This window comes from Desarmillaria tabescens, assembly GCF_030435595.1.
Source record: "Desarmillaria tabescens strain CCBAS 213 chromosome Unknown EV420scaffold_7, whole genome shotgun sequence".
In the NCBI taxonomy this organism is placed as follows: Eukaryota; Fungi; Basidiomycota; class Agaricomycetes; order Agaricales; family Physalacriaceae; genus Desarmillaria; species Desarmillaria tabescens.
In genome coordinates, this window is record NW_026848306.1 from 1,162,451 (window position 1) to 1,174,992 (window position 12,542).

Consider the following 12,542-nt stretch of genomic DNA (forward strand, 5'->3'; position numbering starts at 1 on the left):
ATAAACACAATAGACAAAACTCCGAAGTGGTCCGAAGCCCAGAAATAGGATTTATTACATGTGCTCCTCCTAAACTGTAATATCATTATTTCTGTCGTTTTTGAGACCCTATAAATGAAGGCTGGAGTCGTTTTGGGGTTTTTAATATCAGGGAAGCCATTGGTGATGCTCCCCAGGCCATCCGAAGTGCGAAAAACAAAATAAGCGATGTATGCCCCCTAATACCCCCTTTTATACTGTATTATACTGGACCTATATTATGAAGGAGGATGTATTCTAGGGTTTTTATAGCATAGGAATCGACTGGTAATGTTTTCAAAGCGATCTGGAGCATGCTGCACCCTAAAAAGCGAATATTTTCGTTTATCTCCAGGAATAAAGTGTGCCAAAAGTACTGTGGAGGGCTCGTTTGGGTGTTTTCAAGGTCAGGGAATCGATTGGTGAAGTCCTCAAGCCGATCCAATGCATGCAGCAGCCCCCAAAAGCGAATATTTATGCGATTTTCATTATATTACCCTTTTATCCCACTATCCAGGGCTCCTATGTATCATTAGAGGGCTCTATTTTACGTTGTTTATGTCTATACAGATTATAGTGCCATCCCCTGGCCCAGCCAGTAGCCTGAGAATAGCCCAAATAGCTGTTTTGACCGGAAAATGGCCCCTATTTTGGGTATTAAAAATGCGGCACTGCCACTGGATCCAGCCAAAATTGATGGGCTGATTTGGGGAGCCTAAAAAGGCAAAAGAGCGCACCAGAGCGGAGCAAAGGGAGGGCATCAATATGAGGTCATAAATGTTAAGGGAGGGAGGGTATATATAGAGATGAAAAGATATATATATAGTGCCAGTATGGTGTAGTGGTTAGCATGCCTCCTTGAGAAAGTCATGTGATATTATTGGATTTATTTTTGAGGTCCCGGGTTCAATTTCCGGAATTGCCCTCTTTTCTAATGATGCTATCATTGACACAGATTGGGAAGATTATTAAGCCACTTTGTCATCCTGATGGAATTACTGTATATGGGCTGGATGTAAACTGACACTCCTGATGTATCATAATTAACTATCAACTAACACCTTTCAAACAGAAATCTAGCAGATCAGGCTGCCCTCCTAACTGGCGGAGGCAAGAGGTATTGTTTGACTTTGAAGATTCTTTTCATGCACCAGAGGAGAGGGAGGAAGATGATGATGAGGACAACGACGTGCCGTTTCCCTGGGAGGACGAGCAGACACTCATAGATGAACTCTCACGTGATGGGTGAGTATCGATGCGCATATAATCAGTTTTTTATTCATTCTCAATGCCCCCAAAGTGGTGGCGAACCAGACGACGACGAAGTTCTCAGGCTCATCGATTCGCTCCAAACCTCCTTTACGTGCTACTCCAATACCCTTGTTGACGACATCGCACAGACCCTTGTTCCTGCTGTCAGACGTGTCAAGGAAGCCCATCATATTCTCAACACCCATGTCGATGAGGATTTCGGGAAGGGATTGTGGGAGTTCCATGACGCGTGTAAAAAGATAGAAGTAGCGATGTTGAAGGATGCGAATAAGGTGAAGGAGGAGTATGAAGCTGTGCAGGTGAGCTAGGCTTCCATGTTTTAATACTTTCTTTTCAATGTTTGTCTTCCCAGGTACACATCGCGGATATCATGGCCAAACTTGAGGATGCATATGCCCAAAGGGACCAGCTCTGGGTCGACTTTGAGGTCAAGTTCAATGGGATTGGTACACTCAACCTCGTCTCTTCACGTGTTCTCCTTTTCGAACTTGTTACAGTGGACCCAACGATTGACATGCTCAAAGACCTTCCCGTCAGAATGGAACGTGCTATCTCCGAGGTCGATAAACAGAGCAAGAAACTAAATAAGGACGATGTTGGACCGGAGCAGACTCTAAAGGACCTCTTAACAAAACTGACTTGATTAATGCTTACTTGGACCTGCTTGCAGACAATGCCCTACTCTTTGCCTATGTATTTAGCCTCCATTCCTTACTGCGGCTCCGATATGCTTCTGAACCTCTCTGCTTATAGAATGTACTAATTGATTCGTGATTGGCTTCTTGTACCTTGTTATAATGTCTTCATTCTCGAACAGTGAAGCTTCTCCCATGCTTTCTGTCAGCCCTTAGTCCCGAGACGGACATCAGGCTGTCAAATGTGTTGCGCTCGTTAATGATGGGTGGGACAGCAGCCTCACGAGGAATACATGAATACTTGGAACATCCCTAGATCATGAAATATCAGCTATCGTTATTTAACGGTCAGAAGATCGAAAGTCGTTACTTGGTGTCTTATCAATAAGGCTAGGCATTTGGTGAGGAGGGCAATGTTAGCTGGTGTCGCCGGTGGTACCAGCTCCGTTGGACCTGCTTCTATTCTGACGTTATCCTACTCTTTGGCTCCAGAGAAATTTGCCTTTGGCCATCGCACCTTGCTGCGGCTCCGAAATGCTTTTGAAGCTCATGGTTGGATTTTTTACCTTGTCAAATGGTCTTGGTATGTCTTACTAGTAAATCTCTGATCAACTTAGGTTTGCCAACCTCCTTTTCTTCGTGGTTGTCTCTCTGGGTGGGAATTCTCTCCTCCCTGGATTTGAGTAGCCTCTGCATGTGTTGCAAGACATTGCATATCGTCCAGAGGGCTTATTTTGGGATGACTTGCAGAACGCCTGCAGCTGGATGGTTCGTTGATATGATTGCTGCGCTGTGCGCATTAGCATTGACATTGGCTGGTCTTTCTACCGGCACTGGTAGATTTCTTTCCATTAGTGAGCATCATGACTGCTGTACCGTCTTTGCTGCAGAAATTGCACTGTTTGGATAACCATGATGTTCAAGGCTCTGAATCAGCTGGCAGAGGGTATCTGGACTCTCACATACACATGCTTTTTTCACACTGCCCACACTAGGACTGTGACGCTATGCATCGAGGCCAGATGCATAGTATATTATCAAGATATATAGATTGTACCCATGTAGTTTTAGTGTCTTGTGGACATCGATATATTATATCCAGGTTTGTGCATGATGCACGCAGTCCAATATGATACTGGTGAGTACATCTGTTAGTGCTCTATGCCATTCTCTCCTCCCACTTGCCACGTATCCACTACACTACAACAAATTGACATCAACCCCAATGCAATGACCCATCCTCATGACCCTTCTTCAGTTGGTCATTCCCTCCCGATATTGCATCATCCCCCACCACTCAACGACATCTACCTGTTCCCGCTGCATTGGTCTCTCAATGGCTAGTGAACGTGTGTTGTTGGAAAGTAGAAGAGGACGTTTCTTCCTGTCTGGTGTGAGGAGGGAGTGAGTATGCCTGGAGACTGCGTGAAATTTTGAAGTATGACCCCACCCCATCCTGGTGTGTAGGTGTCCAAGTCTTGGCCGGAGACAACAGAATGTCTTCAGGCAAGCAAGACGTCTAGGCCTAAATGATGTATTCAAAGCCAGCGAACACACCCATGGCGAAACTTTGCATGGGTAGGGATGGCAGGTAGTCTTAGGAGAGGCTGGTTTTGCCTCGACGTCATGTATTGATGTCCGGCGAGCAAGGGCATGGCGTTGGGGTATTGTTGGGGATACAAGGAGTATAGGACTAAGGTGAACTGGACATAGTACACGTGTCACACGGTGTTGACTGTCCTCATTACTGATTGAGATCCTTCGTGTCGAGGCTGTTATTGTACACCTCGCACCCCAGCCTCTCCCTGGACGATGACTTTTGCGTCGACACGATGTATTGACGTCCGGCGAACAAGCGCACAGTGTCATGGCACTGGTCGGAATTTTGGAATAGATTATGGGTCTGAATTCGGGGGCTCTTATTAGAGATGGTTTGGCACTATGCGGTGTGAATTTTTCAACGTACAAATGATCTACGAGGTATATGACTGGTACATCAGTATTTTGTAGATGAATCTGATGTAAGCACCATCAAAGAAGCAGACGTGTCACGCAAGCACTTTGTAACATATTAGTAGGACTTACGTAGATCAACCCGACGAGGAATCGTCACTTTTGGTGTTTCCTTACATGTTTTGAGTCAGGTGCATTACCAATGAAAAGGTTGACCCCTCAAGAAAGGGATAGCGATGGGATTCAAGGATGTGATTCAGGACAAGATTCAGCAAGGTCGTACTCGCCTTGGCACATGGCGGGCACTTGTTATGTAAGGTCACGACACCCGATGTGAGACGTAATCGGGGGATCTCGACTCTTCAATCATCCTCCACCCATTAACCGTTTTCGCAGACTCATGACAACATTCTCTGCTATTCAGATGAAATCATGCCTGCTTCAAATGGCTGTTCATATCTTTCGACGTCAGGCGGAAGTCCTATGGTCTTACATCAGGATTTAAGTAACATGAGAACAACCAAGCGAACGTATGTCGATTTGTTTCCGTGTGCCAGACTGGATGATTTAGTAAGTAGTTACTTTACAGCATCGAGTGCCCTACGTTTTCTGCAACTTGTTTGGCCTTCAGACACCTTGATATCGACGCGTGTATGACATATACCCAGCTGATCTCCCATGTAGACTGAGGTAGACCGTCCCTCCCTCCCATCAATAGACCATTTTTGACCTTTTCCATCAGGAATACCCAGTATTTACCGGTATTACTAGGGTATTCCTCAGTAATACCAGGTATTCACTGGTATCCGGTGGTATTCATCAGGATTTCCCGACCTGGTATATACCGGTGAAGAGGCTGGCTGTGGGCACCTGTGGAATAGTGAGCGGGCTAAAAGGCGAACCTCAAAAACCCACACACACACTCACACAACTACACAAACTACAATCACCCTCGTAAGTTCTAGGGGGAGCGATTATTCCTAATGCGATCCGACTATACTTCAATATCTCGAAGAGTTTCTCTTATTCTCAGCGCTCTTAGCGAAGCTAAGCTTTCTCTAATGAATTCCTAAGTCTAGGAACTTTTTACAGGAAGGTCGTTCACTGGCGTGATGCAACCTTCAAGGCAGATTTGAGTTATAATACACAAGGGACACTGATCCCAACAGAAACAGAGGCAATACACACCGAAACTTTAGTGAGCTTGCTAAAAGAACACCACAGGCAAGCACTGACTTAGCCCGCTCGCTACACAACTGTATGTAGGGGTTCTCCAACTAACTCCCGCAGGTTATCTCAACTCAAGAACACTTCAGAAGTGCTCGGAAAACAGATTCAGAAACAGAACTTCGAACAGAACTGACACGGAACAGACTGAAACAGAACAGAACAGAACAGAACAGATCTCAGATTTCCACTTCAACACATTCTCTGAACAGACTTATCACACTTAACAGAACAGAAACAGCGTCACTGATTCGTATTCACTCTGACTAAGTTCTCAAAAGTCTTATCAAAAGGGTATCTCGTATTTCTCTGAGTGAGCTCGCTAATTCTACGCACAGCTTGAAGTCACAAACTGATCCTTTGTTACAGTACTGCCTTCAACGCGTGCACAGGAACTCAGGGGCTTGAAACTTGCCTCTACCTACTGTAACCAGCCTACTTATACTACAGGGGAATTAGAATTATAAACGTCGTGCAGTATCCAGACTCCTACATGTGTAGCACATTGCCACCGCCGCCTTACTGAGCATCCGAGTCGGACTTCCCAGTTTTAGTCTCATTTCTATAGTGAGCTCGCTAAACGCGTGCCAAGAGGTGCTCTCCTGACACCCGCGGGCTCGTTCTCTAGCGACCGACAGGTCTAGGCGCACGGAACTATCAGTTCTGGCGTATGTTGTTCAGGCCTTCTTTCTTGGATTCACAGAGGCTTCTCGTAGACACGGCAACAAGTGAGTCTTCGAACAATGGGACTCAGAACAATGGAACGCGGGCTCGCGGACTTCGGCCGAAGCCCATTGCCCAAGCTCGTGCCGGTGATATCTGTCAGCTCGCTTAAGGATTTCCCTGGATTTTCAGGTACGGCACGTCACAGTTAGCGAGCACGCTAAGTGTTCTTGGTGCCAGTGCAATCTTCAAGGTTTTATCTAGCTCCCGCGAGTGTGCTTGTAAGTTAGAGCCTAAGGCATTGGGTATAGGGTTTGGCCTTCTCATCACGCATGCCCGTCAGGTACAGTGCTGTGACTAAGTCCTGTTTAGAATCCCGTTGCTTCTTATGCCATAAGTTATATTCCATATCATTGCACCGCGTAGCATTAGTGTCGACATGTAGTTTTAGTCCGCTCGCTCACTATTTCTCAGTATGCGTGTAAAACACTCTAGATTGCAAAATTACATGCGTAAATAGGCTGCAGTCGCAACACTGGTACTGCCTGACAAATGGTATTCCACCCATACCTGTAAATACTTGTCCATACTTGCAAATACCTCCATCCCAATCGCGATCATCGATCCATGTTTCTGGGGTGTCCTGGGTCCCAACCGTCTATTAACAGTAACACATGAGTTAAGCCTACGGTCATGGGTCTATCCCAGAGAGGCCAATATAAGCAAGTCGAATGCCCCTCTTACCTTGACTGCCAGTCAAACATCTCTCTCCAGTTCATGGTTCATCTATATAACACTCAAAGTCTTCCAATCATACACAAGGCCAGTTAAGTTTATTTTTTCCCACCTAGCGACACATATACGATGCCCATAATGCCTCCACTACATTTCCATTACATATTCATGACGAGTTACGGCCTCAACCAATAACACGACCCCATCTCCCGCCAAGCCCCCAAAAGCGTCCCATAGTGATCGAGCTGTTTCCTCCCGACCCGTCCTTCGATAGAAGTGGAGATGAACACACACCTCAGCACCAGCCTTACCACCTAACCGTCTCATAATGAGCGTATCCATGTCCCGTAAACCTTGCACAATATCTGGGGACACCTTGAACTCCCGATGGCCCGATAGGAGGTGGAGGTGGAGATGGATTGATTGCAGTCGGCGTGAATTGCAGTGACACAAAGAACGCCAAAGGTAGAGCAGTTCATTGCTATCCTCTGTGATAGCCACCGAAATGCTGACATGCTGCAGTGCGACACATGAATACAGGTCTAGGTTGATATCCCAGTATTCCGAATGGTGATCTGTAGCACAGTAATGTTAAATACTTGGTTTTCAGATATGAAGAAGAACCCATACTCAATACGAGAGTCAGCACCTGCAGTGAAGCCGCACTGGCGTCGATAATGTCAATGCCCGACCACCAGCCCCGATTTCCTGTCATACCTAATGTCAGTTCTTGCAAGTTGCGCATGCTGACTAACCATTGTCCCCCCTGATCTGCATTCAGCACGTGCCGTGTGTCCAGATGCAGAACCGACAACATCTGTGGCAGATGGAGAAGACTCAGTTCCGATTCCGCTGGGGCGGTAGTACTTGGTGTGAACTCCGTCTCCTCACCATGGATCCTGAAGTATATGACGTTAGGCACCGCCAGCAACAGGCAATCCAACACCGCGAAAGACAGTGTACAGTCCACCAGGTCCAGTTCCTGCACTCCAAGCATGGAAGACAAGCGGATGGGTTGATCTAGCCACACGCGTTTCAAGCAGAGCGTGTGTATGTTCAATAGAAGCACCATCACTCTCATCAACTCCTTGGAGCGCAAAAAGTCGGCACACCATTGCAAGTCCCGAACTGCTCGTCGATCACTTTGGTGTCCCGGCGCACTGAAACGCTTCACAGCAGCCTCTGGAGAGTGGCTGCTGTGGTGGGAGTCGTGAATTAGGATGGTTTTCGCTGACAATTTGTGCGCCAAACCATAGAAACGTCGACATACCCCTGCGAGCTCTTCCGTCCATCTGGGGTCGTCCAAGATCACAGCCTCGGCAAATATTAGTGACAAAACATCGTCGGGAACCTGCCCTGTTGTTAGCACACAAGCATGAACCTCCAATGCCAGGACCTGCTCATGTCGATAATGGTTGTGCTATTGAGGATGGCTCCCGACTTGTTAGCATTGGCACATTGTTATTCGATCTCCACTACACTGACCAGTTCTATCAGAACAGCCATCTGCTGGGATGAATGTCCGATGTGGAGAGGTCACGCCGTTCAGGAAGGGGGTGATCCAAACATGGAGCTCAGTGAAATTGGTGTCGTGGTTCCTGGCGACACACCTAGATTCTTCCACAGCACCAGTCCTCACAAGTCAGATCTACGATAGGCACATTCCAAAAGAGAGTACCTGGTTGAATTGGCTTTCAAACGCTCGCTAATTGCTGATGCTATCAAACCTGTATTTTTTGTTCAGACGTCATCTGCTAGCCCTTCAAATCCAACGACGGAATATGCGCCAGAGGTGCCCTCGTCTAGTTGTGACTTTTCCAACTTGACCAACATGTACGACGATGGTATTTTGGGGGTTCTTGGGGACAGAACCAATGTATACAATGACAGTAATGGTGCGGCCCCAACCGACAACCGACGTGCCCTGTTCAGCCAGCAATGTTCACTCGTTGCAGATCCATCACCAAAATCTCTGTGGGAACAGCCACCACAGGTGGACGAACGAGCCATGTGACTAGTGCGTATCCACGCTCATGCCGCTGGTATGTCTCCGTTCCTTCCCCCCGACCGTCATTCATGAGTATCCAGCACGTATTGCAGGAAGCATCATGGGAGGCTGAGCAACACCCACCCGGCAAGCTATTTGATTGGGTTCCAACGGTACGATGGCAGCCCCATGTGCACACTGATGGCGGAAGTACCTCCCCGTTGGTGATCACAGAGGGGAATGGCCCACAATATAGGATCAACAGTCGGATGGCAACGTGAACGGCAACCAGATCTGAATCGCTCATACGTACACCCCCACCTAGGAGATGGCAAAACTGAACAACCTGCAGCCCCCAGGACCCTCGATACGGTACACCCTGCATGCCAGTCCACGCGTCAGCCCCCGCCTCCAAACCTCTCTCGACGGCTGAGGTTATTTCACTGTTGAATATGTTGGCACCCACTCTCAGTCGTCTCCAATCAACACCCAAAATAGTACCCATGAATAACCCATAATCATAGACTGCAGGAGCATTCATTAATTAAAGGGATGATTACACTGACCGGACAGAGACATCATGGCAACATTTTGACAGAACAGAGGTACAGATAGCCATCGAAAAGTCATATCATAATTAAACCAAGTAGGTTAAGTGATGTATTTGACACTGGCTGACGTCGACGTTTGGCCTGGACCGGGGGCAGAGACGCAGGAACGGAGAAAGTGGAGCAACGACGCATCGACGTGATTTGGACCAAAAAGGTGGGCAAGGTAGGAAGGAGGGTTTTACTGTCAGGCGCGAAAGTGAACAGGGTTTTTGTGGACACTCGTATTGCAGGCAGCCGATGAGTCTCCAGTATAGTTGTGTAACCCTGGTTGATCCGTCCTCTTTTGCTGAAATTGCCACATTTCCAATATCTTGAAGGGAGATCTACTCCATGAGTCATGCCAAAGATGGGCCGACAATGTCATGCCCATCTCCATCTCCACAACATGTCTGTTCAGCGGGCGGCATGGCCAAGTCGTAGAGTGAGAGAGAGGTTGCGAAGGAACATTACGATATTGGGACACTCCAGAAAAGGTTGCCGGTGGAATGAATAAAGAAGGAAGCCACAGATTTATGTGCTGTTATGGCTTAATGGTTAGCATTGGTGAAGTGTTTCCTGGTATTACCTTTTCTGACTGAGAGTTCAATCCTCACAGGTTGCAATTCTTTTTGTGCCCCAATTATTTACTTCGCTCGATGTTCCCTACTTAAAGTACTCATACTTACTACGATTCATAATGGTGTTTATTATCTTTATCATTCTGTTCGACAATCAGCGCTTGGACAGCGACCCCCGGCCCAAACCGGCTGCTTTCCAACGGAACAGTCCGCAGAAGGAGCTCTTCCCAAGTCCTGGGATAAAATGCCGGCATTCATTTTTCTCTGCTGTCCACAATTCTTCCAGTCCTGGTTTGTTTAACCCCTCCAGGCACCTATGCCCTCGTCTCCTCCTCCCAATCCCGTAGGAACTCCTGAGGATGAAGGATTCAGCGATGAGATGGAGCCCGTTAGAGTTGCAATCCGGGCACTGGTCCAGGTAAATACTGCGCCCTAACTATCACTGGTTTCCGTGAGACTAACATTGACTTTCTGGCAGGCCAATCACGACCTCGTGCATCGCTTGCACCAACTCGAGACATCTCAGAATGATCTCTGGGACCATGCCAAGAGGGCGGAGGCTGTAAATCAGCAACTGGTTCGTTCCTGCGTCATGTTGCAGATATCATGGTGTTGAACCTTCATAGGACTCATTCCTCCAGGATGAGCTGCAATGTCCCTGCTGTAACCGTATCATGTGGATCCCATATCAGTGAGTTGTTTACATCTTTTTCGTAGCTACGTGTGGCTGATAGGCATGGGGACGCTCGTTGTGCAGAATGCAGTGCGGTCATAGTGCCTGTTTCCATTGCTGCACATCATGGTACCAGCACCAGCACACGACGTTCGAGAGAGATCATCCAGGCTACAATCCCAGAGCTCCCGTATCACCCTCCTTCCTGTTTGACCCTCTGGCCACTAGCCGTCACGTGGAGCTCTGGGAATTCGCCGCACTGGTGTTTCTTCTCCTTCATCCACCAACGACCCGTCCTCAGTATACGTGTCCGTGTTGCCCAAGGGAGCTGACCATCCCTCCCATCGAGAATCGTCCTCTCAGGAACATTGTCTATGCCTGGGCACAACATCGAGGGCTGCGCACACCTCCGCCTGTTCTCCGGAGTGACTGGGGCATACCCCTCAACCACCGTGAGGACCAGTGGCCCTTCCTACTATGTTACTTGCACTTTGTATCCCGGTCCTGAAACGTGCATGTAATTCCCTTAAAAAAATTCAACATCGGTCTTGATTACTCCCATAGGCATGCCTCTGTCTTAGCGACGAGATGACTGTGGCGTTCTGTCCTGGAAGACTGCTTACACGAGGCGCTTCTAATACTAGGGACGGTGCAGGAAATAGTGAAATACAATCTGTAATAGATATGCCAATAGCATGCCCTTTATCTCCACCTCAGCCCTGTGCCCGGTGCTATGCTTCTTAAATTTGCAGCACCATATTGAAGTACTGTTCTAGTTCACTGCTCCCCAACATGCACTTCTTAACATCTGTCTTTTGTCGTCATCCAACGGCTCTGATCAGCCGGCCCAGTCCCTCAGAGCATCCATCTGGGGAGGATTGTGAGTACCACCATTCTTTTCTCTGCCCTAACGCTGGACGAAAACTCGTCGCTAAAGAGGATCCGCTGACATTGTCATGGATTTTTGAGGATCCTTGTGACCCTCGAGACTCTCTGCTCACCCGTCCCCATCGTTCTAGTGACTTTGGTGCCTGGCTGGTCCTCCCTGTCTAGCCGACTGTGTCAGGCATTGAATCGAGAGAAGGAGACCGTGCACCGTTATCAGGAGGATGCTGATTTTCTCTGGGGTGAACTTCATCGAGCGAGCGAGCACATCGCTTCTCTCGAGTGGCGTCTGACGATGCAGATTGCCTATACACGAGCAGTATGTAACCAGATCCTCTTTGATAGACCTTTCCCTCATCGCAGGGACTTGCAGCTCACCCGTCGACGCAGGAATGCTGCTTGCCATGCGGGTCGCACAGAAGAGGAATTAAGGCACATCGAGGAACAGCGCACCTGTGATGAAGGCATGTTCGATGCGCAATGGGAGGAAAACCGTGCGTTGAGGTTTCGTCTGGCAAGGCTGGAATTGCGCGAGGTCCTGTCCGGCACTGCTGAGGACAATAATCGCCAGGTACAAACATCAACGAATCGCCTGGGCTGGCTGACGATTCATCCTAGGGTCAAACATGGGAGGAGTCACTCACCTGTGAGTTCTGTTACGGTACTCTCTGCTGCACGCTTGCGTACAACAGTTTTTCTTTACATCCAGAACTTTTGACTTACAATGCTCTTCAGGTTACGAGAGTGTGGTCATAGCTTTTGTGTGCCTTGTCTATGGGTGTGGTTCAAGAGAGAATTGTCATCGCACCCCGACATTCTCAGGCAACCTACTTGTCCTGAATGTCATGTGAAGGTGCTCTACCACCCAACGATAGACTATCGCCTGCAAAACGTTGCTTCTCAGCTCTCTCGGGTTTTCCCTCAGAGTGATTGTGAGGGTGGTTTGGCTCACAAGTTAGGATATCGGGGGTCTACAAGCTGGGATGACTTTGACGCACAGCTCCGCAAGCTGGTAGAAGACGGAGTAGAGCTGAGGTAGTGTTCAGATTATCATGCAATTAGAACGAACAAGTACCGCTATGGTGGCACATTAATTACATTGACTTGACAAATTGTTAGACATTACATTGGAGCTGCTATTCTACCATAACATGATACCTGTTTCTTCACATTCATTACGAGTGACTTAGAGGCAGCCCCTCCTCATTCTCCTCCCACATCGTCAGGTCGCTGAATATACTGGGACGATTAGTTAGCAGCGTCTCGTGGCGAGGTGCCGGACCATTAAAAGGTGGTGGATGGGCCAGGACTCTTGGCAAGATTGGC

At 48.0% G+C, this 12,542-nt stretch overlaps 3 protein-coding genes and 1 pseudogene across 4 annotated transcripts; 3 read left to right on the plus strand and 1 right to left on the minus strand.

Moving 5' to 3' along the window:
- Positions 1 to 845: 845 nt before the first annotated feature.
- On the plus strand, positions 846 to 943 carry EV420DRAFT_t81 (annotated as a pseudogene). The gene has a single exon. The product of its transcript is annotated as a tRNA-OTHER (tRNA).
- Positions 944 to 1,180: 237 nt separating this feature from the next.
- On the plus strand, positions 1,181 to 1,933 carry EV420DRAFT_1264659 (uncharacterized protein; the record flags this gene model as incomplete). Its single annotated transcript, XM_060467236.1, has 3 exons — positions 1,181 to 1,263; positions 1,319 to 1,589; positions 1,643 to 1,933. Coding segments are annotated over 3 exons (645 nt in total), but the record flags the coding sequence as incomplete, so codon positions are not given.
- A 4,754-nt stretch (positions 1,934 to 6,687) lies between these two features.
- EV420DRAFT_1476496 (uncharacterized protein) lies at positions 6,688 to 9,069 on the minus strand (the record flags this gene model as incomplete). The annotated part of the gene is made up of 7 exons (XM_060469337.1): positions 6,688 to 6,768; positions 6,798 to 7,078; positions 7,221 to 7,859; positions 7,989 to 8,113; positions 8,182 to 8,230; positions 8,635 to 9,015; positions 9,057 to 9,069. The coding sequence occupies 7 exons, from the start codon at positions 9,067 to 9,069 to the stop codon at positions 6,688 to 6,690; spliced, it is 1,569 nt and encodes a 522-aa protein (XP_060335153.1).
- Positions 9,070 to 9,974: 905 nt separating this feature from the next.
- On the plus strand, positions 9,975 to 12,255 carry EV420DRAFT_1638754 (uncharacterized protein; the record flags this gene model as incomplete). Its single annotated transcript, XM_060476874.1, has 8 exons — positions 9,975 to 10,076; positions 10,137 to 10,235; positions 10,285 to 10,349; positions 10,416 to 10,783; positions 11,351 to 11,535; positions 11,590 to 11,787; positions 11,835 to 11,899; positions 11,952 to 12,255. The coding sequence occupies 8 exons, from the start codon at positions 9,975 to 9,977 to the stop codon at positions 12,253 to 12,255; spliced, it is 1,386 nt and encodes a 461-aa protein (XP_060335154.1).
- Between the last annotated feature and the right edge of the window lie 287 nt (positions 12,256 to 12,542).